The following is a 26,162-nucleotide window of genomic DNA, read 5'->3' as shown; positions in this document are numbered from 1 at the left end:
GTCAGACTGACTCCCAGTAGTGAGGACTTCGTGACTATTCTATAGCATAGTTAATTTTCTATTAACTATGCTAATTATAAAAAATATAGTAGTACAATAAAGCATATGGTTGAATAAATATGTTATCAGTACTTACAGTATTAGTATTGAGGTTCACGTGTTGTAGGAAATTCTGCAGAGCTTGTACAGCAGTCATAAGTCTTGCAATCTTTTGCAAAAATAAAGAATATTACTTAAAATGTTAGGCTTAACTATTTGGAAGAATGGAGGAGAGCAGAGCAGAGCAGAGCAGAGCAGAGCAGAGCAGAGCAGAGCAGAGCAGAGCAGAGCAGAGCAGAGCAGAGCAGAGCAGAGCAGAGCAGAGCAGAGCAGAGCAGAGCAGAGCAGAGCAGAGCAGAGCAGAGCAAAGGAAAGGAAAGAGCAAAGCAGAAGAGAGGAGAGGGGAGCAGAGGAAGCAGAGGAGAGATATTTTCTCACCTGAAGGTCCTTCTCTTGAAAGACACTTGCAAACTTTTGCTTTAGTAAAAGTATTTCGTTCTTATATCCTTCAACCTGCCACATCAAAGATGTGTTCTTTTCAGCCAATGCCTTAAGGCCAGCAGCTTGAGCTCTATACTTTATGTCTTTAGCTTTGAGAGCTGCTTGAGCTGTGGCATCAAGGGAGGTCTGGTTAACCCCTTTGACTGCTTCTTGACTTGCTTCTGATTGTGTCTTTTCGGATTCTGAAGCTGAGAGTTCTGTACGAATGAAACGAAAAATTAATTAGATCAAAAAAATGGGAAATGATAGAATGAATAGGAAACTGAATGTGAGAACCTTAACAGCTATACCAGTATGACCCGCAGACACCCTAAGCAGCACTGTTAGAAGTGACAAACTATTAGCATTATAAAATTATAATATTCTTATAAAAACAAATTACCTTTTCCTTGCATTGTGATGTTTTAACCACAGTTAGTCTTACCAGTCTGATGTCTACCTCACAAGAACCCTGATTTTTTCCCTGTACGTTTATTTTATTTCATTAAATTTCTAGTTGTTCAACTATGAAAACTACTGTACTATATGATTCCTTCCATCTTACACATATGTAAATATTACTCGCTTTCATCTTAAGGGTGTAAGAGCTTGTTTAACTTCTGAGGTTGTTCTCTTGCATCCCCCACAATATTCATAACTTATTCAATTTATGTATGTTTTTTTTTTTTGTGGAAATAAAAACTGTTGTAACTTAATACGAACCCTATGGTAGAATTTCTAACCAAGATACCGTCGACAACTTTAAGGTTTAGTGCTTTTTACTGAGAGGTTTTTCCTTGTTTATGACTCTTTCAGAGCAAAACCCATGAAGAACCGTGTTAGAAAATGAAATTAAGACACCCTCTTTCATGATTTCAAGACCCTAACAACTTAGCATAATTCAAGATGTCTAGGTTTTTGTCAGTCCATCAATCAAATTTCCAACAGTCTTGAGCAATGTTTTTTTTTGATTGGTGGAACCCAAAATGAATTTATGAAAATGGGTGTAATGTCCAAAAAATAGATTGCTCTAAAAGAATTCAATCTGATTTTAGGTCTACAAACATTACCTTCAAGTTTTGCTTGCTTGGCAACTGGTTCACCAGAATTCTCCTCTTCTGGCTGGCTGTATTCTGATGTACTTTGAATGTGGCCAACTTCATCATCTATGTCCATACCTACCTCGACACGATTTTCCATCTGTTCTTCCGTACTTATTTTAATTTCCTGTGAGACACCGAACAAACTCCATGACAGGTTGGACAGGAAATACTTTCAGGAAGGTATAGGTGGCGAACAGATTGGTTTTAAAAAACTCCTTATTCAATGGATTTGAGAGAGAACTCGCCACTACGAGAGCGCATATATTTGACAAACACATGTCAGTTCACCTACCTGATGTATCCCAACCAATAAAAATTATAGAATAAAAAACCAATACACATCTCAATCCCTTAGCTTTGAACACTCTGACACATACATTTAGAGGAGCAGAACATTATCCTTTTCTCTCATCCTTTCTACGAAACTCAAATTTCATATTCTTGGCTAATCTAGTGGAGCATGAATACATCAATATAGCCAACCAAGAAAGACCATCACCACTGATTTTCTTAAGTCATCGACAACCAACATTAAATTTTACTTATTGAATAACTTCATCCTTTTTATACTCATTTGCTCCAGTGAAGCACTCAAAGCCCAAAGTGTCAGTGAAGTTGGGCATCTTTTTCAGAGGTTGTTTCATTTGAATTTATAAATTTTCTGGAATACCACAAACTTACAAAGGCTGGCCACCGTCTTTTTCAATACGATACACATTTTAAATTAATAACATTAAATAAACCTCAATGATTCTCTCACAATTCATACTCCAGATTATAGTGGTATTTATCATTACCTTGTCTACTTGTTGGTGCCAGTCCGTTATGTTTCGTCTTTGAGCCTTGCTGAAATGATCCCAGCACTTTTTCTTGGATGCAGCATTGAATACTTTCAAGATAGATGCACCTTTTTCATACCACCAAACAAAACATAAGACAGCATCAGCAGACTTTTACTCAAATTTTCTTTTGTTGAAGTCTAGTGAGAATATCGGGGGGGTTCCTTGTAGTTACATGTGCATAAAGATAATAATTATTGCTTCATGATGTGTGCAGGGTGGTGTGTTGGTGTGTTAGTATGTTGGTGTGTTAGTGTGTTGGTGTGTTAGTGTGTTGGTGTCCAGCAGGGAAACTTAAATTCAACTCTGTCCCATATGCATGCTATTACCTTGGCTCATAATCAGCTTTACTCTCTCTAGCTGTTCTTGCTTTTGTCTCTCTACAGTCTCCTCATGTTCCCTCTTTTCTCGGATAAGTCTTCTCACATGACTATGAACTGAACTAAGAAGGTTATAAAATGTTGAGGAATTCTTTCTGGTGCATTCACCTCTCTCCAGCCACTGGATCAGGGTTGAAAAAGATTCAAAGAATCCAGAATCTGATCGGATACTCTTCATAAGATCAGCAGCTGACCGTTCTGAGAATATCACCCGTTTTTCTTCCATTTCAGATTGGTGTCGCACTTCCCTGGCTTTTGCTCTCAAAATTCTTTCATACTCTTTCTCATCCTCTCTTGATTTAGCATAATCAACATGGATGCGCCCACCAGACATTTGGCCTTCGCTAGTTATGACTAGTCTATAACCAGAATAGCCTAATGCCATATCTACTGAATGTGGATCCATAAATCTCACATGACAGAAATTCTTTCCTAATTTTCCTGGTGAAATTCTTATTGATTGTATCGTGCCACACATGGAGAATATTTCTGTGATGATTTCTTCTGTAACTGATTCAGGTAACCCACCAATAAATATAGTATGACAGCCTTCAGGCTTTTCTGACGTGTTAGGTTTAGGTGCGTTTGGAAGGGGTGGGTCAAAAGCACTGATGACTGGTCGTGTGCTGGTAGAGTCTAATCCTAAGACATTATTCTTCATTCCATACATGTAACCCATAGATAATTGTTCACTGGACACAGGCCACAGATGTGACCCCATGTTGCCATGGTTACTTTCTTGATTTGATCCCAAAGTGATCGGTAACTGTAAGTTTGACAGGATATTAGTTGGGGCTAGAGACGTGTTGAAAAATGAAGAACCTCTTACATCCCTATCCCTGTTAAGATCATCTGGTCTTGTTTTTCTAATTCCATCTCTTATTCCCATCATTTCCTGTCTTCTGTTCTCCCATTCCTTATCAAAGTCTGCTGACTGCTGCTGCCATCTGTCTGTGTAATCAATGGTTTCCTTTCTTTCAAGAGCACCCCCAAAGAAATTAGACCTGTCTTGATCACTTCTATCACTTCTATCATCCTGGTAATCTCTCTTCTGATTCAAACCATACTTTTCTCTGCCATACTGACTATTCATATCTCTTGAATCTCGATATGCAAACCCACCACTCCCTGCTCCATCAGAACCCCTTGTATCTTGACTACTTCTTAGGAGCTCCTCCTGCAGTCTTCTGTAGTCAATGCTCTGGTTTTCATGGGGTATAGACATTCCAGAGAGTAGAAGCTGGTTCAGTAGACTCTTGAGAGTTGACTGGTCTGTTATGTTTGCAAGTGAAGGCAACATGACTGTATTTCTCGCAATTACAATAAAAAACCTGTAAAATAAAAACAATTATCTTCAAACATTACAATTTCTACTGAGAAAAGAGCTTCAAGGAATCATATTTGAATAAGACTAAACGTTTTCAAGCTTAATGTTTATTTCTTTCATATTTATTCAACTTCAGCTTAAGTTAAATCTTAAATTTTGGAGTCTTTACTAAAATTATCAACAACAGATGAATTAGGAAACGTTAACTAATTATCGTTATACTAGAGTAGGAGTGAGAATTTTAGACGTTTACCTTTAAAATGAGCTGCTATCAAGACATCTCTTGAAGGGACGTCGTCGGCCATTTTGAAAATCTCAATGTGAGCGACAAAAACTCTACGATGGGAGGTACCAGCAGGTAATAAACTATCTTTCGCAAATACATACAAAAGAAATTCATTGTTTATAATAATAATCATACATTAACCTTTTTAACATAGAATATATTTTATATTTTAAATTGATGTTATTGATAAAAAATAGAAAAAGGAAGAAATTTGTAAGAGGGAAAATGAGAACGTTACCCCTCCCCTAGTGAAAGTAGATATGTTGTGTGTAAGACTAATGAACCAGCGGATTCTCTCAGTAATTTATTCCCATTTTCATACGTGGAAAGTAAAGTCCAGAATGGGATCAAATCCAGGTGAGAATTTAACATTGATCATTGCTCTGATTTCTTCATTCATTTACCTAGAGACTCCTTATCATCAACTCTTTAATCTAAACACTTCAATTTTTACTGATCTTTAAAATATATTCTGTACAAGACCTTTTACTCTTGTTTTGACAAGTTGCTTACTTTGCCAAGACCAGTTTATAAAAGGAATAAACTCAAGCATACTTAGATCTTCATTTTCTAATCATTGTTGCTTATATAATTTTTAGCTTCAGTTATAGCCCTCTCTTTGTGCTTTTTTACCTTTTTATTATTATCGTATAAAACCAGTACTAAGGAAGAAAGATTAGGGAGTTGTCATGGAATGAATTGACATTTTTGAAAGAATTCTTTTTAATTAAATATCGGCTTTTTATTTTCTTTGTAATGAGTATAATTATGGGTCTCTTGTTTGGCATCATTATAGTGAATCAAAATTGCATATTGATACTGAGGGTATTAAAAAAAACTATTATTTCAGGAGGTATGCCACCCCCTCCACTTTTTTCTTGTTTATACTAGTCTCTTATATTATCCGACCTTGGCCCTACCCTGACTAAATGATACTGTTGTAAAGCATAATTTGATATACATACATATAAAAAATATGTAATTGGTAATGAAGATACTTGTTGCTTTTTTGCTTGCTTTTGCATGATTTGGATATTTCCTACTGTTTATATATATTTCCAGAAATTGCCCATACCCTGACCCTCAACCACAGAAGATTTGTAAAGATGCTCCCCCCTCCCACCATTCCTTCTCTGACCCCCACCCCTTGTGAATTCCAAATTCCTCCTTGGGGAGGGGGGGGGGGGGATCAATAGATTAGTTGGTTTTCCATCCAATTTTTTTTTTATAAATGAAGTTGTTATTATTATGAATGCATAATGTACTTTTTTAGGCCCTGTTAAGCTCAAGTGTGCATACCAGATGTATGAATGGGGCAAGATTGGTGAAAGGAGTGCTGTCGCACAGTTTGCTCAAAGCGATTCTTCTTTTCAACTTCAAAAAGACAAGCCATATGCAGAGGTTAGTAAAGTTTGTTTGGTCTCTCACTTTGATTCGAGGGTTTTCTTTGGATTTTCTAGTGTTCATGATCCATCCTCAAATGTCTCTAATAATCCCAATCACCCTAAACATTTCAATCCATGAATTATTTAAACAGCTGAACAGCTGTTGTTTGGTTAGTATGTTTGATTAATTTAATAGATCTTTAAAAGTTTCATTGTCATGTTGAAAGATACAATATACTCACTCTTTTGGTAGGTCAAATCTATTATCACTTTGTTTTTCAGCTCTGGATGGGAACTCATCCAAATGGTCCTTCTCAAGTACTTGACTCTCATTCCTCAGAAGCACAAAGCCTTTTGGAGTGGATCAATAGCCATGATGGATGCCTGGGAAGTAAAGTATCTGAAATATTTGGAGGCAAACTGCCTTTTTTATTCAAGGTGCTGTCTGTCAATAAAGCATTATCTATCCAAGCTCATCCAAATAAAGAACATGCTGAGAAGCTTCATGCTTCAAGACCTGATGTTTATAAGGACCCTAACCACAAACCAGAAATGGCTATAGGTATATGTTAATATATTTTTATATTATTATTGATATGTTATACCACCACGGGTCACTCTCACTAACACTAATTACTACCTACAACACACTGACTTCTGATCTGGGCCCGGTTGTATGAATGGTTGATACTGCTATCCAATGGATAAATCTTATTTATGCAGTGGATAAATTTATTGGATAACAGTATCGACTTATCCACTGGATAAGGATTTATCCATTGCTCTCTGCCTTTGGACAATTACTAGTAGGCCCTGCAGACTAACCACTGCCCAAACACTTACTGGCTAATGACCAACAATAAATTAGTACACTGACCAGGCATCCATTGACCAAGAACCAGCCACCTGCTAACAATTTTCACCAGCCACCCTCTAGTCACAGCCCCATCACCCACAGATGACAACCATTGACTGACTACCCAATTATCCACATGTTTGACCATTATCAACAACCATGTTAGTGATGCATGAAAAATCAATGATTTACTGATGCATATACAGTAGTATAGGGAATGGGGGTTCCAGCGCAATCTCAACACGGGCAAGACCCGTGTCAAAAATCCACCTACGGAAACAACCCACTCCAAGTGTGGTTGGGGGCAACAGCGCAAATATGTTAGTCTATATATGGAGTGCGAAGATTGTAAAGAGTTTGTTTATGATTTCTGTGTAAAGTGCTTGAAACCCAAGTTTGTACCTACTAAACCAAATAAGTATATTTGTTGTGGTAAGAAAATGCAAATAGAAGACGACACGTCAGCACAGTGTTACGAGTGCGGTAAAAATATTCGTAATGCCGTGCCTTGTGCTACCAGGGAACAATATTATTCCAACGGAGGTCGTAAGAAGACGCCATACAAAAGAATAAAATACTTTAGGGACTGGATGAGTCATATCCAAGGTTATCGACCGGTATATTTAGACAACGAAGTAAAGAAGAAAATCATAGACCACTTAGAAGAGCCAACCCCACAAAGCCTACGGAAGACATTGAAAAAATTAAAACTAGGGAAATATTACAAAGCTATTCCCTATCTTTTGTCTGAAATTACCGGTAAGTCTATTCCCGAGGTTTCTGATATGACAAAAGCCGAGTGGATGTTTTGTCGGCTGAATAAGGATATTCCTTATTATCCTGATGTAATTTACGAAATATTTTACAAAATAGACCCCAACCACCCCCTGTTAGGATGGATTCCGAGAAAATAAAAATGCAAAACTGGCGTTTATTTTGCCAGAAACCCCACTGGGGAATGCATCGCGCAGAACACCAAGCTATCCCCAGTGGGGTTTTTTGCATTTTGGGCTTACGGGGCTTATTTCATCCCGCGCCAGAGGCCCTCTAGTACGTACACATATATCTTTCTTACGACCCACCAGAGGGTGAACTCCGGACAGCGTCCCGAGACACCCCCTGACTTTTCCAACTTTTCCTCACGAAACCCCCCATCGCGGGGTTGAATCGCACTTTCTACCCCTCCCCCCACGGTTGCTGTGAGTGAAAAAAAAAAGCCTCCCCAGGCTTTTTTTTTTCACTCACAGCAACCGGTCCAAATGCGTCTACAGCGAGGCTCGAACTCGGGACTTTAGGCCTCCCCAGCTCCAAAGTCCCACGATCACGAGCGAACGCCAGACACATCTGGACGCTTATGTATGTGAAAATTATTATATTTAATCTGCATTATTTCTAGACTGACGTTCGATATGTAAATAGAATCCCGTCACGCTCTTTTCGAAGCAGATGTTTACTGAGCAAGCTTTCTTTGAAGCTCTTCTTTCGCTTCTTGATAGATCTTTTTGCGAGATTCCTCGGAAAGATCTTTTACGACTGTTTTTTTATTCCTTATGTCCGACTTTAATTTCTCGTACTTTTCCTCTTCGGCCAGAATAAGCGAGAATTCTACGTCGTCTATCTTTCTGTCACGCAAAGCCTTTGAGACAAGGTCAGTGATCGTATTTACTTTAGCCCTTGACAGAGCTATTGTCGTGTCATGCTTGGATATTTTGCTTGACAACTGTTTCATAATGCCCGTAGCAACAGCAGAAATAATACCACAGGCTGCCCCAACGCCGGCCAAAGGAACTCCAACGATTATTCCCGGTCCAGTAAGTGAAGTAGCAACGCCGGAGCCCGTTAACACAACAGATATGGATCCTGAAGTTATCGCAATCTTATGTAGCGTACTCCGGGCTCTGACGTACTTTTTTCTAACTTTTTCATAGTGTTTTGTCTGCCCTTCCAAGTAAGCCAGGATTAGATTTGCTTTATTCAGACGAAAGTTTTCGGCGTTTAGTTCGTTAGGCGTAGTATAGGGAACATCTGGGTACAACTTAGGTGCTGATGGTATAACATCCATTATATATACTAATGTACGACGCTTTTGGGAATGATATACAGGAGCAGCCACATCACGACAACAGGGATTACTGGAATTGGAGGGCCTTCAGGAAGATGTTTCCGCACGCGGATGCTAGTAAGTTCGAAAGAAGGCCCGATGGTATTTACTATAACGGCTCCAGAATGTACAGTAATGAGGATTTGAAACCTACGCTGGTTAATCAGATAGACGATCAACTGAAGAATTCTGGTTATGTTGAACATAAGCCTAAGCCAACATATGTTGAACATAAGCCCGTGCAAGGTTGGTCAAAGGAATTATTGCTGGGTACCAGTACTTATCCGATACCCGCAGTTTCATTTGATAAACACCCAAGCTTGGACCTAACGCTGAACATGCGGATTTCTAACAAGCATTCCTTTCCGTTAAAGGTGCGGGATATCTTCAAAGACGTACCCATTATTCATACCACCGCTAAGGAATCTCATGAATGGTTAAGTGGTCCTAACATGCGTTATTGGCCGCAGCAACTAAACTTTGCAGTTTGGTGTGCCACTAGCGGCTGTGGTGTAAGTGCAAACTTGATGAAGAATTCGATATTTATGTTTCATTTTCACTTCACGGTTAGAAGAATACTGCATGAGATGGGAGTTACCGCTTTACCGGGAGATGCTGCGTTCTATCCAAGAGATAATAAATACGATGTTCCAGCCTACGACAGACTTTGTAAGGAGTTCGGTGTTGTGGGAAAAGACTTTAGATGCACTACCGGTGCTAACAATGGCTTGGGGCACATTTGGGCTTATTGGGGGATTGGTGGGCACGAGCTAAGCAACAGGGAAGTTCATGCGCTGCAGTTGCGATGGGACACGGGATATCACAAAGAAACTCACGACAGTAGCACCTTCTTTGAACCAAACGCTAAGACCACTAAGGAAGTTAGAGACGGACCTTTGTTCAAAGACGAGGGCGGTAAGTATGCAGGGGCCAATCCACTGATTATCAAAATTACCAACGACGAGCAAACGAAGCAATATCTTAATTTCATACCCCCAGAAGGTAAAGGACTAACCAAAGCCGGCCTTGCCCGTTTGAACCGCAGCATAGAAGCTTACGTGTATTCCATCCTTGGAGCTCAGGTAAACACCCGATCCAGCATAGTGGGAAATACGGGCGCCGCAGAAGAAACGCGAGCCGAAGCTTTGATTCTATTCGAAAGTTCGATTTTGGAGGGCGACATTAGCAAGGGCGTACAGCGTTACCAACTAGCTATACAAAATTCTAAGGCCCGACTGGACTATGCCGTAGCCCCGGGTTGTTGGTTAATGCCCAGTAATTTATCTATAAATACTGGCTCTGTAGTAGGATACAACAACAAACTTCAACGAGCTACTAAGGATATGAAGTTTGGGGTGAATGACGTGAACTCTGACACTCTTAGGAACATTCCTCACTTCGTGGAGAAGCCAAAAAAGGAACACGCAGAAAAACCCGAACCAAAGAAGAAGCCCCAAAAGAAGGTCCTGCCTACGATACCCGAGGAATATGATCATAACTTATTAAAAGCCGGTCTAGCAGCTGCAAGCATTGGTCTGAGCTATTATATATGGCGATGAACAACCCCTACGTAGCTGGAGTAGATTGTGTTTATACGACTTACACAGGCGAGAAAAAATACACCCAGGCGTCTTGGGTTGATGTCATGGGCATGTCCGTGAATTTGAATTACTCAGGAAAGAAATTGATATTATGCAGCATTTCTTTGGGGGCCGTTAGCAGTGCGAATGTAGGATTTCGTTTCTGTGACGACAATGGAGTATTACAGCCCATGCGCGCGAAGACAAATAACAGGGAGCCTACGCATTTCTCAGTAGAGCCGCCAACGAATAGCTCTGAGAATCTTTCCGTTTGGACTTTCCACATGGTTGCTGATTGCCACGGGAAGGTAAAGCTGCAGATAAGAGTAGATGACACCGGGAGTGTTTGCATAAATAGCATAGAAAATCAAAGGAATACTGTCTATAACCACATGACCATCAGCACTTTGACGGTAATGAGCCTTTAAATATATGAATCCATACGTGAGGGAAACGCGTTATACCCACCGCTTAGATGAAGAGGGATATGACAACGGCGCTTGGCATGACGTTGGACTGTGGGTTGAGGTTGGGGGAACTGCATTGGTCATTTGCACTATTAGCATTAATGCGAACACGCATGCGAATGTGGGGTTTAGGCTTATCGATGAGAATAATAAGCCCCTGCTTCCTTATCGAACTTCAACGAACACCAGGAAAGTTACCCATTTTTCGATGGAGCCCTACACTAGGTCCTCTGAAGACCTAACGCCAGTGACTTTTCATATGCTAGCCAATTGTAAATATGCTAAGTTGCAAGTCACTTCTGATGACGGCAAGTTTGGAATAAATCGCGTAGGTCGCAGGCCTGCTAATGCAGCCTGGAGTCATAAGCCCATTTCTACCATGAGTGTGTTGCCGTTGGTTCCAAATTACCAGGGTGGTGCTAATACTGTCTTTCATTATCCTCAAAGCAGGGCACCGCCCGATGAGAAGGATAAGATCAAGCCTTCATCTTCTTCAGGAGGACCACCCCAATAGCTACAACTAATATCCAAATGTTATTCCCCACGAACTTCAACAGTTCGCCGCCGGCCCTAAGTGCCAAGGAAACAACCGAACCCAGCAGCCCAGGAAGACCGGCTGCCATCTTTTTTCCCAAGTCCGTCAGCCCATTGCCTAATTTCTTTACGCCCGCGCCTGTAGCCTTAAGAGCGGATAGGATAACTCCTACTACGCTCGAAATAGCAATCGCGAATGCCAGCGGAAGACCATACTTCAAAAGGGCTCTTTTTACCTTTTCCTTGGTGGTAAGCCCCAGCTCCTTTTCCAGGTTTTCCTTTTGCGCCCGCAATTCCGCAAGGCGTATTTCAAGGGCTTCTGATTCCCTTTGAGCTGCTTCCCTTTCTTCCTCGGGACGAGTTTGGTCATTGATTATTTCCTGCTGCCGCTCTATTTGCCCCTCCAGGTCTTCAATGGCCTGATCTCTTTGTCGGATTTGCTCCTCTTTAGTGTTGATTTCGGCAACCAACTGCCGCCGTTCCTCCAAAGAGCCGGTTATGGTGATATGCAAGTTTTTAGCTTCTTCCTTGCTCATGTCTAGGTCTTGCAGGGCGAGCTCGAAAGCCTTTTGGGCTTGATCTCTTTCACGTAAGGCATTTTCTTTTTGTTCTCTCATTTCTGTTATTCTTTGGTTTTTATCGTTAAGTTCTCTCTTTTGAGCATCAAGGAGTAGTTGGTTTTGTCGCATGTAATCTGCCTCCCTTTCCTCCATTGTCTCCTTTAGTTCTTCAACTTCCCTTATCGCTTCGATGCCTTTTTGTTGCCGCTGCATTAGGGTCTTGAACTTTTCAAAGGCTTCGCTGGTGTTTTCATCGTTTTCTCTTAGTCTTTCCACCAAATTAGGCCTTCCTAATGCGTCTTTGATTTCTTTTGGGAGATTACTGGTGAGCCTGTCGGAGTCTCTCCTTTGGTAGAGATCATACCACTTATCCCTTCCTTGGTGCTGGATTTGAATTTGCCCCTTATCCCCGGTTTGGAAATTAAGGTGAGCCAAGTCCACATTTGGAAATTTCTCCCTTACGTCGTCTAAAAGCCCCCTTAGCATTTCAGTTCTTAGGTCCGTGGAATCCAAGTTTTGCAATTCCAAATATTCTGGAATAGGTCGCCCTGGGTTCCTTGATTGCCACTTGTCCTTTAAGGAACGCCAGGCCTCGCGGGCCCTACTTCCAAACCTATTTCGAAGCCTATCCCAAATATACTCGCGGGACACGTTGTCATTTGGGATTAACGTATCGTATTCTTCGTCGTTAATATCGACTTGACCTTCTTCGGTGGTGGGATCAAAATCCGTTCCTTCTACTTCCATTATATATGATAAGCTCAAAGTTAAATCCCAACGTATTACCTAAGCAGGTTGGCGGACTGAAAGCAGAACGCACCTTTCACCGTGTCACCTTTACCCCCAGCAGCGCTAAGCCAGGGGAAACCCTGTACGTAGGCGTACCCCGCCTAACGGATAACCTAGTCCTAGTACCCGGTACCTTGGCTTTAAGGTTCGACTTAGCGGTGCAGCCAGATACCGCAGACGCGCGTTACGTCGTCAATAATGCGGGTAGAAACCTCGTTTACAAAATGCGTGTAAAGTTCGCCGGGGAATCCCTCTTGGACTTAAACAGGTATGATTTGTATACCACGTACAAAGACTTATGGTTGACTGCATTTGACCGCGCGCAAAGGATAGAGCAGGGAATCGCCAGTGATGCCATACGCAAGGTAAGAAGCGCAACCGACAGCGCCTCGGGAGAAGACGAAATAAAGACGGCTTATGGTACTAAATATGTCGTTCCTTTGGACTTTGAAGTTATTACGAACCACGGTGCATACTACCCAAGGCAGCTAAGCGAACTACAGTTCGAAGTAACCCTAGCAGACACTACGAACATCCTACAGGGAAAGGACGTAAGTTCATCAGCCGTGGATCCTTATTTCATCAAGAACTTGGAGCTGCAGTACGAGACGGTATACAGCGAAGACTTAGCACGTAGCGCCGGTATGGAATACAGCGCCGGGAAGGCTTTCCTTTACGACCACGTCGTGATGTACAAGACCTTTAGCTTCACGAACAACGTCGAAGAGGTCATCAACCAAAGCATTAACCTTCCCAGGCGCAGCCTTACAGGGGTAATGTTGCTGTTCGCAAAGACATACACGGCAGGATTGCGTGACTCCGAGGCGTTCTTTAATCCTAACATTACCAACGTAGGTGTTAGCATCAACGGAGTGCCTAATAAGGTTTACTCACAAGGGATAAAGCCCGCGGATATGTACCGGGAAGTCGCACGTAAGTTTGGCGACCAAATTGACCCAAAGAAATTCTTTAAGGATAAGTACGCGCTGTGGATCGACATGCGCACGACGAACGACGAAGACCTACATGGACAGGGATTGCGGCTGGTAAATACCCAGGACGGCATTACGTTGGAGATCAAGCGCACCAAACATGCCAGCGACACTACTAAGATCAACGCATATATCTTCGTAGTCTCAGACGCGCAACTGAGTGTAGAAATGAATCAGCTAAAAAGCGTTGCCTACTAGGCTCGCGTTCCTTGAGCCAAGCGAAAGGATAAAAAATATCCCTTACGTATAATATGCTCCGCGTATTCGAAAACAACGAAACTAAACTGCAATGCATAGTGCAAGGCGATAAGCTGTACTTTAAAGCAAAGGAGGTAGCAAAGGCATTAGGTTATGCAGACACCAAAGATGCTATTAAAGTCCACGTGCGGGACAAGCATAAGAAGAGACTTAACGAGTTGGAGGTGAATCGCCTCCCTTCTGGTTCGCACCCCCAATCCCTGTATGTGACGGAGGCTGGTTTGTATCAATTGATATTCAGCTCCAAACTGCCAACGGCAGAGTCGTTCCAAGATTGGGTCTTTGAAGACGTTCTACCTACGTTAAGGAAGAAGGGGAAATACTCGTTGGATGGTCCAAATAAGTTGACCTTCAAGATCGAGGATGAGTTCGACTTACATAAGAAGGTCATCGATAAGATACGCCGGCTTTACCCTACGCTGATATTAGCACCTGGACTCGGGGAATTGCAAGATACCAGCAGTAAAAGGATAAAGTGCTGGCAAAAGGGCTACCAGGCAGGTCAACCCGACATCCTAATCCTTAACTCCCATAAGAAATACAATGGGTTCTGTCTGGAACTGAAGACGCCAAAGGGTAACGGCGTATTGTCCGACAAACAAAAAGCGGTATTGGCGCAATATGAAATGAATGGATACTTAACGATGGTAAGCAACGATTACGATCTGATCTGCAGGGAAATCGACCGTTACGTCGACGGCATTCGCATACCTTGCCCTTGGTGTGTTAAGGCTTTCAAATCGCATGAGACCTTACGAACGCACCAAAAGATATTTCATAGATATAATGATTCTTGAACAAACTCACTGGCGCGACTTGCTACATGGCATTTCATACGAAATAAAAAATTACGTCGTCTTCGAGGACATTAACCGTTTAAGGTTGGTCCTCTTAGACGGCAGCCAAGAGTACAGTTTATGGGCTCCCGACTGCGTACGGTACGTACTGCAAGGCGAAGAGTACACTCACATACGTAGCTATGGTAAGGTTAACGGTCGATGGAAGTTTGACATCGAACGTCGCCCGGAAGCTAATCCATTATGTGATTGATTAGATATTGGTCTGCTTCGGCGGACCTCATTTTTTCTGTTATCTGGTAAGCGGATACGGTAATCAAGGCTCCTCCTATGAACGCTGCGATTTGAGGAATCATATATCTTTCTCATTTTTCCAAGCCTTTCGTACCGCCAGGTAATGGTCTAAAGGCTTGGGACCGTCATACAGGCAACACCAAATATGCTGACCGCTGCGTTGACAACCACATTTATCGCAGATGCCGTCCCAGTGTTCTCGGTTCTCCCATTTTACTCCTTCGTAGTCGTCAAAGCATACGAAATCTTGGTCTATTTCCTTCTTACGTCGCGTGAGCGCCCGGCTGGTTTCAAGGGGGCAACATCGCCCTGCTAAATCGCCGTGGGTTTCACAGACAACTTCTTCGAGGTGGTAACGCCGGCAGCGGTATTTATGCCAGTTCTCTTCAAAGAGGGGTTCATCGCATCGGTGGCAATGGCCTTTAAGGCAGACTCTATGCTCGCGGTGATATCGTAGGGTCTGTACGGTGGACAATTCCTTACCGCAGTCGCCGCAAACAGTGCTGATTGTCTTCTGACAGACTTTCTTGGAAAGATGGTATTGCAGTCGCTGCTTGCTACTAAAAGCTCTATCACATTGCACGCACTTCATTATATATACCTTATTGTTATTTTGTTAAATGCTGCAAAGAGGTCTCAAGTAAGGGTCTATTTTTTATTGTTATTTTGTTAAGCCCCCATTAAAAGATGAGGTATCATTCTTTCTCATTGTTGAAACCAGCAAAAAGATAATCATGTTAACCATTCTTCGATCGTGATGATTTAACAAAATAACAATAAAAAATAGACCCTTACTTGAGACCTCTTTGCAGCATTTAACAAAATAACAATAAAAAAGAAAGACCTATGCTAATTCCTCTTGCTGGGGCTTAGTAAGATCTTCTTTGCGACCTCTTACTCTTCTCGAACGTCGTCTAAAGTCCTTTGTGCTTTAGTATCCGCGGGACACCAATGTCCAACGAAGTCTTCTTCAGAGAATACCTTATTACAGCGACAGCAGCTGTGTTTCTTACGAGGCGTCGGAGGGGTAACGATGATGCAGTCAGCAGGTAGTTCGCACGTAATGCAGTCCATATATCTATGGGGGATATCGAATGAAGTCCTTAATGGACTCCTTAGCCCAGCCCGCCATTGTCAAAAGCGCGCCAAACCGTTCTGCACGCTTCAGACCACACATTTCATCGTACAATTCCTGTACGCGCTCTTTTAACCGGCCTATCTCTTCCCTTTGCATTTCTATGGTGTCTCTTTTATCCTTTGCGTCGGCGGTAATCCTTCTTACTGCTTCCACTGGTTCCATCTATATATATGAACCCAGATCACATGCCTTGTAACGCTCTGATAGTAGGACCCACCGGCTGTGGAAAGACCCAATTCGTCGTGGAGCAGCTATTAGGATCCTTTAGATACCGCTTTGACTACATAGTGCTGCTTTGTCCCACCTACGTGAATAACCGCACCTGGGAAGGCATAGGAGTGAAAGATGACGACTTCTTCGTGGACATATTGGACCCTAACGAGTTATCCAGCCATTTGAAGTTTTGGCACAAACAATTCCCTAAAGATACACAGACTTTACTCATACTGGATGACATTGCCTGCGGGGACGACGTAAAAAGACGCACTTCCGAATTAGTGAAGCTCGCCTTCAGCGGCAGACATGACAACATTAGCGTTTGGTTGCTCTCGCAGCAGCTTACCAGCGTCTCTAAGCCCTTCAGGGAAAACATAGGTTCACTTGTCGTATTTTATACTCCGAGCCGGAGTGACCTGGAAACCATTTTAAGCGACTACGGCGGTGAGATATCCAAGGAACAGTTGCATGAATACATGCGGCATTTAAAGACGCACCAACATTCCAAGATGATCTTCTCTTTGAGGTTTCCGTACGCGGTTGGAATCTTTGATTCCTAATGTATATGGAGATTGAGCAGCTCTTAGATGAAGTCCCCACACAGTTAGACGAAAGTAACCTCAAGGAACAACTCAACATCCTTGTGTCTTCGGGGAAGTGTAAAGAAATGATAGGCAAGGAACTTACCCATGAGCAAGTTAACAAGTTGTCAGAAGATGAAGTCAAAAAGTTCCATAAGAGGTACGAGGCTGCCCTTGCAAGTAAGACCACGGACGCCGTCGCAGACTCCGCCATCCGACTTGCGACTAAATTGCTTGGACTTGCACTGCCCATAGACGACGTGGAGCAACTACAGAAGGACATAAGAGATGACTATGTCATATCCCAAGAACTTAAGATAACCTGCGGCTGGTTGTCTTTGAAGTGCGGTAAGTTAATGGCAGTCGCCTCTGCAGCTTTGCACGTAGCTCAGCACGTTGACTTGAAAGAGGTACTAGGTTCCTTTGGAACATCTTGGAAGGACTTCAAGAAGGACAGAGAAGTCGAAAAGGTCTTTCAGGCAGCACTTGCTGATAATCAAGTCACCTCAAGTACTTAGTCAAGTCATTATCAAGTCATTCTCAAGTACTTAGTCAAGTCATTATCAAGTCATTCTCAAGTACTTAGTCAAGTCATCCTTAAGTCGTCTTAAGTACTTAGTCAAGTCATCCTTAAGTACTTAGTCAAGTCATCCTTAAGTACTTAGTCAAGTCATCCTTAAGTCGTCTTAAGTACTTAGTCAAGTCATCCTTAAGTACTTAGTCAAGTCATCCTTAAGTACTTAGTCAAGTCATCCTTAAGTACTTAGTCAAGTCGTCTTAAGTCATTCTCAAGTACTTAGTCAAGTCATTGTCAAGTCGTCCTTAAGTACTTAATCAAGTCATCCTTAAGTCATTGTCAAGTCGCCGTCAAGTTATTATCAAGTCCTTCAAGTCCTTAGATATAAGATGAGTGGCACCGAAGAACAACCTCAGGAGGAGCAGAAGATTACCAAGCCTAAATCTGCAGGCAGAGTTGCCGCGGGAAAGAAGCTCGCGGAGATGAACAGAAAGAATAAAGCCAAAAAAGAAGAAAAGGTGGAGGACGAAAGCGAATCCTTTTGGAATCCCGGCTATGTCATCGGCGCGATAGGAATTGCTATAGCAGCAGGCAGCCTCTACTTACAATGGCGGGCTACGAAGCCAGAAGTAAAGTGGGAGGCCCCAACATATCACGCACCTGTGGAGGTTAGAAAAAGCAAAATCCCTGAAATGGAGTAATAACCTTCTCGCTTTGTAATATAATGTCGACCGCGTTGTTGAAAACTGTTGAAGAGGCAGCTATCATTACTTCCATCGTTGCGGGTATTGGTTGGGTAGGTAAGAAAGTGCTCAAAGAAGACTTTACTGAAGACCCAAGCAAGAGCTTCGCTAATTTCGCTAAGATGACCGCTGCCGTAGGCGGGGCTATCATGCTAAAGGATTACCTACGAAAGGAAAAGTACCTACCTAATGTATAATGGCTAGCGTGGTCGCAGGTGGAGTTATTGCAGCCTTAGCATTCACTGGAGCTAATTATGGTGGTCAATATTTGGATAGATTAGTTAGAGGTGATCGCGGCGGAGATTTGGCCGCCGAAAGGAAGAGACACGACTTAGCGCTGGAGAAATATCAGCGAGACGTGGCAGCTTGGAATGAAAAAAGACAAGCTTACAGGGATTGGTTGGATAAGAACTACCAAGAAAAGATGCAGGCGGATAAGAACTTCGAAAACACAGACTACGCCTTTAAGCTTTATGCGCAAGCACACCCCGCGGCATTAACGGGGTTGAAAAGGCCTCAGTTCAAGAATTACTACCAGCCTTCTAAGAAACAAAAAGACAATGAGTTGGTCTTCGTAGGAGTCGCAGGGCTGGCGGGAGGCGTAGCTTTGGCGTATCTGCTCTAACGAAGGGGACTTGTCCCCTGTAATATATGATCGTCTTTTTGGAAAGCGATAAAAATAACTTTACCACTTATTTAAATCCCCCCATTAAAGCCCATAAGGTTCGGCTCATAAGTTGCTCTTTGTACAATTCTTGGTATAACCTGATTAGGGGCATAGTCACTGAGCATACAGGAGGATCTAACTATCAAGCCGTATTGCTGCCCGATGGACATTATACACCAATCACACTGGCCAAGGAATTAGCAAAACACGGTTATACTCTCACCACAGGATTGCCGCACGAAATGACCCTCAAACATAATATGTCAAATTATTCAATGACTTTTGGAAAGTCTGACCCATTGGGATCTTTATTATGTGCCTCAGGCAAGACGATTACCAACACAGCCATACCTGTGAAATGGAAAGTCGCATCCTCTTACGAAGTCTATTGCGACTTGGTCCATAGTTACAACAATGGAGAAAAGTCTTCTCTTATGTCTAAGTTCCTGCCCAAAGGTAATCCATTCGATCTGGTAGAATACACTCCCATTTCTTTGAGCTATGACTTGTCTAATTTGGTAGAAAGCATAAACATCACCATTAAGGTGGACGGAAAGACGGTGGATTTTAACGGACGCAAGATCAATCTTGTCCTATCCTTCGCTTGAATCAAGCGAAGCGCGATTCTATTCATATAATGGGCCGCGTAGAGGACAAACTCAAAAGGATTTACTATGGGCCTGAAGGCTATTGGAAAGGAGCGTCGGCCATCAAGAAACTCGCGACCGCGGCCAGGGTATCAGATGAAACGGCTAAGAACTGGCTAAGAAAACAAACCCTCTGGCAGGTTTATCTTCCCGTGCCTAAGTACATTCCCAGGCCCAGCTTTACCGTAAATACCCCTAATGAAGTTCATCAGGCAGATTTGCTTTTCTTACCGCACGATAAGGTGAGAAAAAAGACCTATAGGTACGCTTTGACCGTAGTTGATATCGCAAGCAGATACAAGGACGCCGAACCCATAACCAGCAAGGATTCTGGAGAAGTCGCAGAAGCCCTAGGTAGGATTTATAAGCGCGTCTTGAAATGGCCTAAGCTGCTGCAAGTGGATGCGGGGACGGAGTTTATGGGCGTGGTTACCAAGACCCTGAAAGACCACGACACTAAAATTAGAAGAGCTAAAGCAGAGTACCACAGGGGTCAAAGCATTGTCGAAAGATTCAATAAGACCCTGGCCGAGCGTCTCTTTGGATACCAGTATTGGAAAGAGCTGGAAGATCCCTCCAAACGCAATAGGGAATGGACTCAGAGGCTCCCCCAGGTCGTCGCAGCTTCGAACAACGAGGCGGCCAGGGCTACGGGAATGAAACCCAGGGATGCCATAAAAAAGAAACACGTGGAACACAAGTCCTTCATCAGAAGTTCGAGGGCGGTCTTCCCCCATGAAAAGAAATTAGGTAATGTCACGGTTCGATATCTCTATGAGCCGGGTGAATTAGAAGGAGGATCCAAAAGAGCTACGGATCCTAATTGGTCTTTGGAAACTTACCAGATCCGAAGTGCGATAGCTAAGAAGGGTCAGCCCATCTTGTATTATCTTCATGATGGTCCCACGCGTGGGTTCGTCAAAGAAGAACTGCTTATCGTGTGATGTCCGAATGCTATCGTATGCACTCCGTCATCACACATCCATCTCTTACCATCAAATGCTGACAGTGACACCTTCTCCTGCGTGACGTTATGTATCTGATGACCATAGCTGCGCAGGCTGTTCATCTTATGCCGCTGTTCCTTGCGTGTTCGTAATACGTTGAGGTAGGACTCGTGCGTAATGTCCTTCTTAACCACATACTTTTTTACGCCTTTAGCTTTCTTTTCTACACCGTCTAACTTTAGCACGCTGTACATCTTTGGTTTCAGACCCACGTATTCCACGATGGGTTTTCCTAACATTTCGTCTTTCATCTTCCCAATTACCTTCTTATTCTTCGCAGAGTAAAGGAAGTGCTCCTTCGGGTAACCGCTGGTATCGTACTCGTCTATGTCGGGGAGGCAGTCTTTGTAAACGTCTTCCGTTTGCACTTCTAGAATTAGGGAGTCGGTGTCTGTGTACAGGAGGCGACAGCGGTCTCCGTACTTTGGCTTAAGCTTATCGTAGTAGAACTCGTACATAAGCAGCTTCGATAGATCCAGCACCGTAAAGCCTGTGTAAACGGGCTTGTTTAGTAAGAGGTTTGCCCTTTTCATGTGAATCACGTAGAAGTTCAGCATTTCTACGTATCTAACGAAGCCTGGCTGTGACACGTATGCTTCTGCTTCCTCTTTGGTGCTGACTATTTTTACGCTTACGCGCTTGCGGATGTTCTCCATTGTCTTTCCGAACACGCTGTTGTTCATCAGTTTGAAGAGATTTTTCTCGAAGTCATTTTTCGCTGCGGTACGCTTTTGCGTGTTAAAGTCAATGTAGGGGCGCATCCAGGGTTCCTGCGTGAATTTTAGGACTCTGTGGATCTTCTCTACGCGCATTCCGTGTCGCACGTAGAACTGCAGGTTGCGGTAATGTACCACATACTTTCGCTTATCCATCAGGTTCATAGTTAGTTTCCTGTACGGTTTGTAACCAGGGCACATTTGCTTTTGCAGCGGACTTAGCTGCTTAAATGGTATCTCTATCGCTTCTGGTGCTAAGGGGAACTCATTGTGTTCGTCGTGCAGGCGCTCTGGGTACTCCAGATCCACTTCTAAAACGTAACCCTTGTCTTCCTCCTTTCCTACCTGCATGTAGAAGTCTATCGGCTTCACTGGATCCCATTCGAAGTCTCTCACAGGTAGGTACTGTGACATTGCCCAACCATAAAGGTTATTCGCATCCAGGTAGTAAATGTATGTGGTTGGTTTCTCTGGGTCGTGCTCTACTAAGGGGTTGTTTGCGCGGGCGTAACGTCGACTGGGCCCGCATACACCGCCACGAATACCGTCTTCCATAAACCGATACATGTCGTACTCCGTTAGGAGATCCAACTGCGCATTTGTCTTCTTTAACAAAGCACTCCAGCTGAGCCCAGGAGCCGTGTAGAAATTAGCGGGATCCAATCCGTAATATTCCATAGCCATCTTTCTGAAGCTTTGGAAAACATCTGCGAGCAGCACTACGTCTGACCTTAGGTAGATGTCGTGGTAGTCACCCATGTTCTCACAGGAGTACTTTTCCCACACGTCTAACGCATGCTGGTACTCCTCATCCTTTATACCAGACTCGTTTAGGGTGCTGTAGAAGCGATCTTTGGGTGGTAGGGGTTCTTTGAATCGATCCCAGGAGTCCATGTATTCGTATGGGTAGACTCCTTTCCTTTCCGCGCCGTATTGACTGGAAATGGGAAAGTTGGTGTTATACTTTACGAGGTTTGCTAAGGAGTCCGCCATAAACTGCTGCGAATCTAAGAACTTTAGCTTACCCACAGTTACGGACATGTAGCGCTCTTTGTTGTTGGGTATGCATTTGACGTCGGAGCCGTCTGTTCCTTGTAGTAGCAAATGGGAGTCGTAACCGCGGAGGTTGTGAAAGAACACCGGAATCTCCATGTCTGGATTTACTTTGAAGTTTATATTGCATTTCCAATGAGCCGCTCCTCTGTATTTACCCGTGATGTGGCAGTGATCCCTAACCTTATCCACATAGAAATCCTCAACAAATGCTTTGTGGCAGTGAATGCAGTGCGTGGAGGGCTTTCCCGGCTTCTCACCTTTCTTAGCATACTTCCCGCATTTAAAATGAGCTTCTCCTAGATACTTTCCATCTTCATCCCACGCTTTCTTGGCTCGTCTTCCAAACTGAAGAAGCGTATGTTGGCAAATGTGGCATTTTTTTGCCTTGTTAAAAGCCTCCTGGTTCTCTTTGGTAAATTCCATCTTCTTTGGACGTCTTAATTGTTCTCTAATCTCCCCCTCCTCTTCTCGCAATGCTTCTAGAAACTCATTAGCTGCGTTCTTACCTCGGTAAATCACAGGAGGGTTTGCTTTACCGTCTGATCTGACTACTATGTAACCAAAGGAGCAGATCTCGTGTAATCCTACCTTATTCGTGGCGCCACGTTTCTGCTCTTCCTTAGTTATCAACGCTTCGAAGTCTGCATATATCACGTAAGGCACTTGCATCTGCTTTTGATGGTCTGCGTATGAAAGCTCTTTGTTGGTGGGCATCTGGATCCGTTGCGCCACTTCTTCGACTCCGCGGCAGATCTCATCGTGTTTCTTTAGGGTATTTAAGGATGTAAATGACAGCAAGCAGCAGTCGCAGAAGTACTTTTTACCTTTGTGCTTAGTATGTCTGTAGAATAGTCTGCTAATGTGTTTAACCCATGAGTAGTGTCCGCCGTGGTAGAATAAATGTACGCGCTCTCCTTTACTTTTTGACAGAACTAACGGTACTATCGTCTGCTCTCTGACTCCGTAAACGTTAATTGCTAGATCGTTTATTTCCTCAAATATGGGGATGTCTATCAACTGCATGGGAAATTCCACACCATCCCACTCTAAATCATCTGTGGGATACTTACTTGTCCTACAGGGATCCTTCTCTGCTGGATACAGTGCAGACCTGATTGCCCACATAAAGCATCGATTGTCTTCATTCTTCACGTTTACAATAGCCTTCTTCCTTTCTACCCACGTTGGTAGCGGTACGTAACTCCCCCCTCGTATGGGTACGTACCTGGCTATACTTATCTCTATTCCTTCAACCTCCTCTACTGTCCAACCCGATCCTTCTTTCGTGTAGTTAGACAGCGACTCCATTATTGCTTCTAAGGCTTCACTGAGTGACCTATCCAGATTCGTGGATTCTAATATCACTAACGACTTTGATCGCAACATTGCTGTCGTCATTACCTCGTCTTTTGACAAACTTACTTCTACCATTATGCTCGCTTTCAGGGCTCCTAATTCTTCTATACCTTTTCGGAGAGCCCTTTTAACCTTCCTTTCTGACTGACGCCAAAACTGTCTAACGTCAATCTCACCGTTACCGGGTATTGACACCGTGCTGAAGTTGCTTTGGGATTCCATCTATATAATAGGAAATATTTTATACCTAATACCAAGCACTTTTTAAGTCGTCGTAGTCGTACTCACAGTCCTGACAATGCCAAAACAATTTAACCTTAGTCTCAAACTTCTTACCACATCCACAATCATAACTGCTCATACACTTCGTCTTCATTTTCAAATGCTTTTTCAAATCCGCTTCTTTCTTAAAAGTTCTCTTACATTCTTCGCACTCCATATATAGACTAACATATTTGCGCTGTTGCCCCCAACCACACTTGGAGTGGGTTGTTTCCGTAGGTGGATTTTTGACACGGGTCTTGCCCGTGTTGAGATTGCGCTGGAACCCCCATTCCCTATACTACTTATACTGACATCAATTTTTTAAAAATTAATATCTAGATATTATTACTGATTTTTATATATTTTCTTTTAAAGCTATTACAGAATATGAAGGTCTCTGTGGTTTTAGACCAACATCTGAAGTAAAAGAATATCTTGAAAATGTTGCTGAGTTTGCTGCTATTATAGGGGATGCTGCGACATCACTTATTCAAAGTTCTGGTAAAGTTAATCTTCCACCAAGAGATTTTTTTCATTCTTGAAAATGAATTACTTTCTTTCCTGAAATATTTAATTTCCTCTTCTTGGATTCACTCAAGACCTATGTTTCTAGCTTTCAAGTAAAATACCACTGAGACAAAATGATAATTTTTTTTTCAGATGATGCACAAGCCAAGGTTGGCCTAAAGAAGTGTTTTACTGCTCTCATGACAACCCCATCAGATTCTGTTAAGAAACATCTAGACAGTCTAGTGTCCAAAATAAAGGCTATGAAAGAGAAAGGGCAAGATTCATCCCTATATCTTGGGGACCTTATCACGAGGCTTAACAGCCAGTTCCCAGGAGACGTAGGCTGTTTCTGTGCATATTTCTTAAACCATGTTGTTCTACAACCAGGAGAGGCTATGTTTCTTGGTCCAAATTTACCACATGCTTACCTCTCAGGGGGTATGTAGCTTTATGTTTTTTTTCCCATATATTATTGGTTTTGTAAAATTTGTCCAAAATCTACCACAGGGATGGATCTGGTATTTTTTTCAGGAGGGAGTTACCAGCTAGTTATGGTCTAGAAAGTTCACAAATTCCAGCATTAATGGTGCAGTAGATATCAACAACTTCCACTATGTCATTTGTCATCATAATGACACTAATGGACATTATTACATTATGATTTCAGATTGCATGGAATGTATGGCATGTAGTGACAACGTTGTCAGAGCTGGCTTGACACCAAAGTACAAAGATGTTGAAACTCTATGTGAAATGTTAGAATACAAACCTAGTACGGCCAGTGATAACATCTTCCAGCCTCATAAAGATCCTAGTGATCCATGTATAACAGTTTATGATCCTCCAGTCAAAGACTTCTCAGTAATGAAAATACAGGTGGGTCCAAGGGTAGAATTTGACAAGAGGAGGTCTAAGGGCATGCTCCCAAGGAGATTCTTAAAAATTGTTTTCAGGAATGCTATTTCCTGCATTCTGGGATATTTTGAGTAAAAAGGTAAAAAACAACACTAACTAAAAGGGGCTGGCCCCATTGGCTCCTCCTAAATCCACCAATAGGATGCAGTAAAATATTAGATTAATAATTTTATAATATTTGTAGTGCAATGGACCTTTTTCACAAGACAACCATGTTTATTCTATAGATGGCATTATATGATTATATTGTGCTTCCATACCCTCAATATACAACTCAAATTTAAGCTTATATTTACGGAAACCTTTATCATCTGTTCTTGTCTGCAGGTACCATTTAGCAATACTGTGTCTACCTACAAAATGAAACCATTGAATGGTCCAAGCATTCTGATTGTCATATCTGGATCAGCCACCTTGAAATCCTCAGGGGATGCCATGGGACTTGGGCGGGGCAATGTTATATTCATCCCAGCTAGTTCACAAGTGTCACTAGAATTTGAAAAAGAGGAGTTAGTTATGTTTCAAGCATACTGTGACCCACAGTAATTGGATAAAAAACGTTTTAGAACAATTAAATGAGTTTGTTGATAATGATTTTTGTACATGTATAGAAAGAAGTATGGAAGTTTGGGGGAAGATGGCAAAAATGATATGATACGGTATGCAATATTCTAAGGTATTTTTAATGGTATGGTATGGGTGTGCCAACAAATTTGTATCATTACATAATAAGGAATAAAAAATGATAGGCAAATAGATGTA

At 42.5% G+C, this 26,162-nt stretch overlaps 2 protein-coding genes across 5 annotated transcripts in view; one reads left to right on the top strand and one right to left on the bottom strand.

Annotated features, from left to right (window-relative positions):
• Window positions 1-6,219, bottom strand: part of LOC116301638 (uncharacterized) — an 8,232-nt gene extending 2,013 nt beyond the window's left edge. The window contains exons 1-7 of one of the 2 annotated variants that reach the window (XM_089028340.1): window positions 6,082-6,219; window positions 4,422-4,538; window positions 2,791-4,172; window positions 2,420-2,529; window positions 1,590-1,746; window positions 478-737; window positions 137-208 (exon numbers count right to left, since the gene is read on the bottom strand). In XM_089028340.1, the coding sequence (XP_088884466.1) occupies window positions 137-208; window positions 478-737; window positions 1,590-1,746; window positions 2,420-2,529; window positions 2,791-4,141 (1,950 nt within the window). In that variant the 5' untranslated portion in view covers window positions 4,142-4,172; window positions 4,422-4,538; window positions 6,082-6,219. The remainder of the gene's footprint in view (window positions 1-136; window positions 209-477; window positions 738-1,589; window positions 1,747-2,419; window positions 2,530-2,790; window positions 4,173-4,421; window positions 4,539-6,081) is intronic. The other variant, XM_031710725.2, reaches the window with a different exon arrangement.
• On the top strand, window positions 4,774-26,162 carry LOC116301639 (mannose-6-phosphate isomerase). 3 transcript variants are annotated; one of them, XM_031710726.2, is made up of 7 exons: window positions 4,774-4,811; window positions 5,728-5,855; window positions 6,122-6,401; window positions 24,351-24,476; window positions 24,636-24,923; window positions 25,153-25,361; window positions 25,728-26,162. In XM_031710726.2, exons 1-7 carry the CDS (start codon window positions 4,796-4,798, stop codon window positions 25,944-25,946), a joined length of 1,266 nt encoding a protein of 421 aa, XP_031566586.2. In that variant the 5' UTR covers window positions 4,774-4,795; the 3' UTR covers window positions 25,947-26,162. The 3 variants fall into 3 exon arrangements, with proteins under 3 accessions (XP_031566586.2, XP_088885358.1, XP_088884997.1); XM_089029232.1 differs by lacking the exons at window positions 4,774-4,811; window positions 5,728-5,855; window positions 6,122-6,401 and adding an exon at window positions 6,921-7,454; XM_089028871.1 differs by lacking the exons at window positions 4,774-4,811; window positions 5,728-5,855; window positions 6,122-6,401 and adding an exon at window positions 8,462-9,711.

The sequence above is a fragment of the Actinia tenebrosa genome, unplaced genomic scaffold (assembly GCF_029948245.1).
Source record: "Actinia tenebrosa isolate PJP-AT-01 unplaced genomic scaffold, QUT_ActTen_1.0 PGA_scaffold0__85_contigs__length_37466705, whole genome shotgun sequence".
NCBI lineage: Eukaryota > Metazoa > Cnidaria > Anthozoa > Actiniaria > Actiniidae > Actinia > Actinia tenebrosa.
Note: the sequence above shows the minus strand (reverse complement) of the source record. Positions and strands in the feature narration are given on the sequence as shown.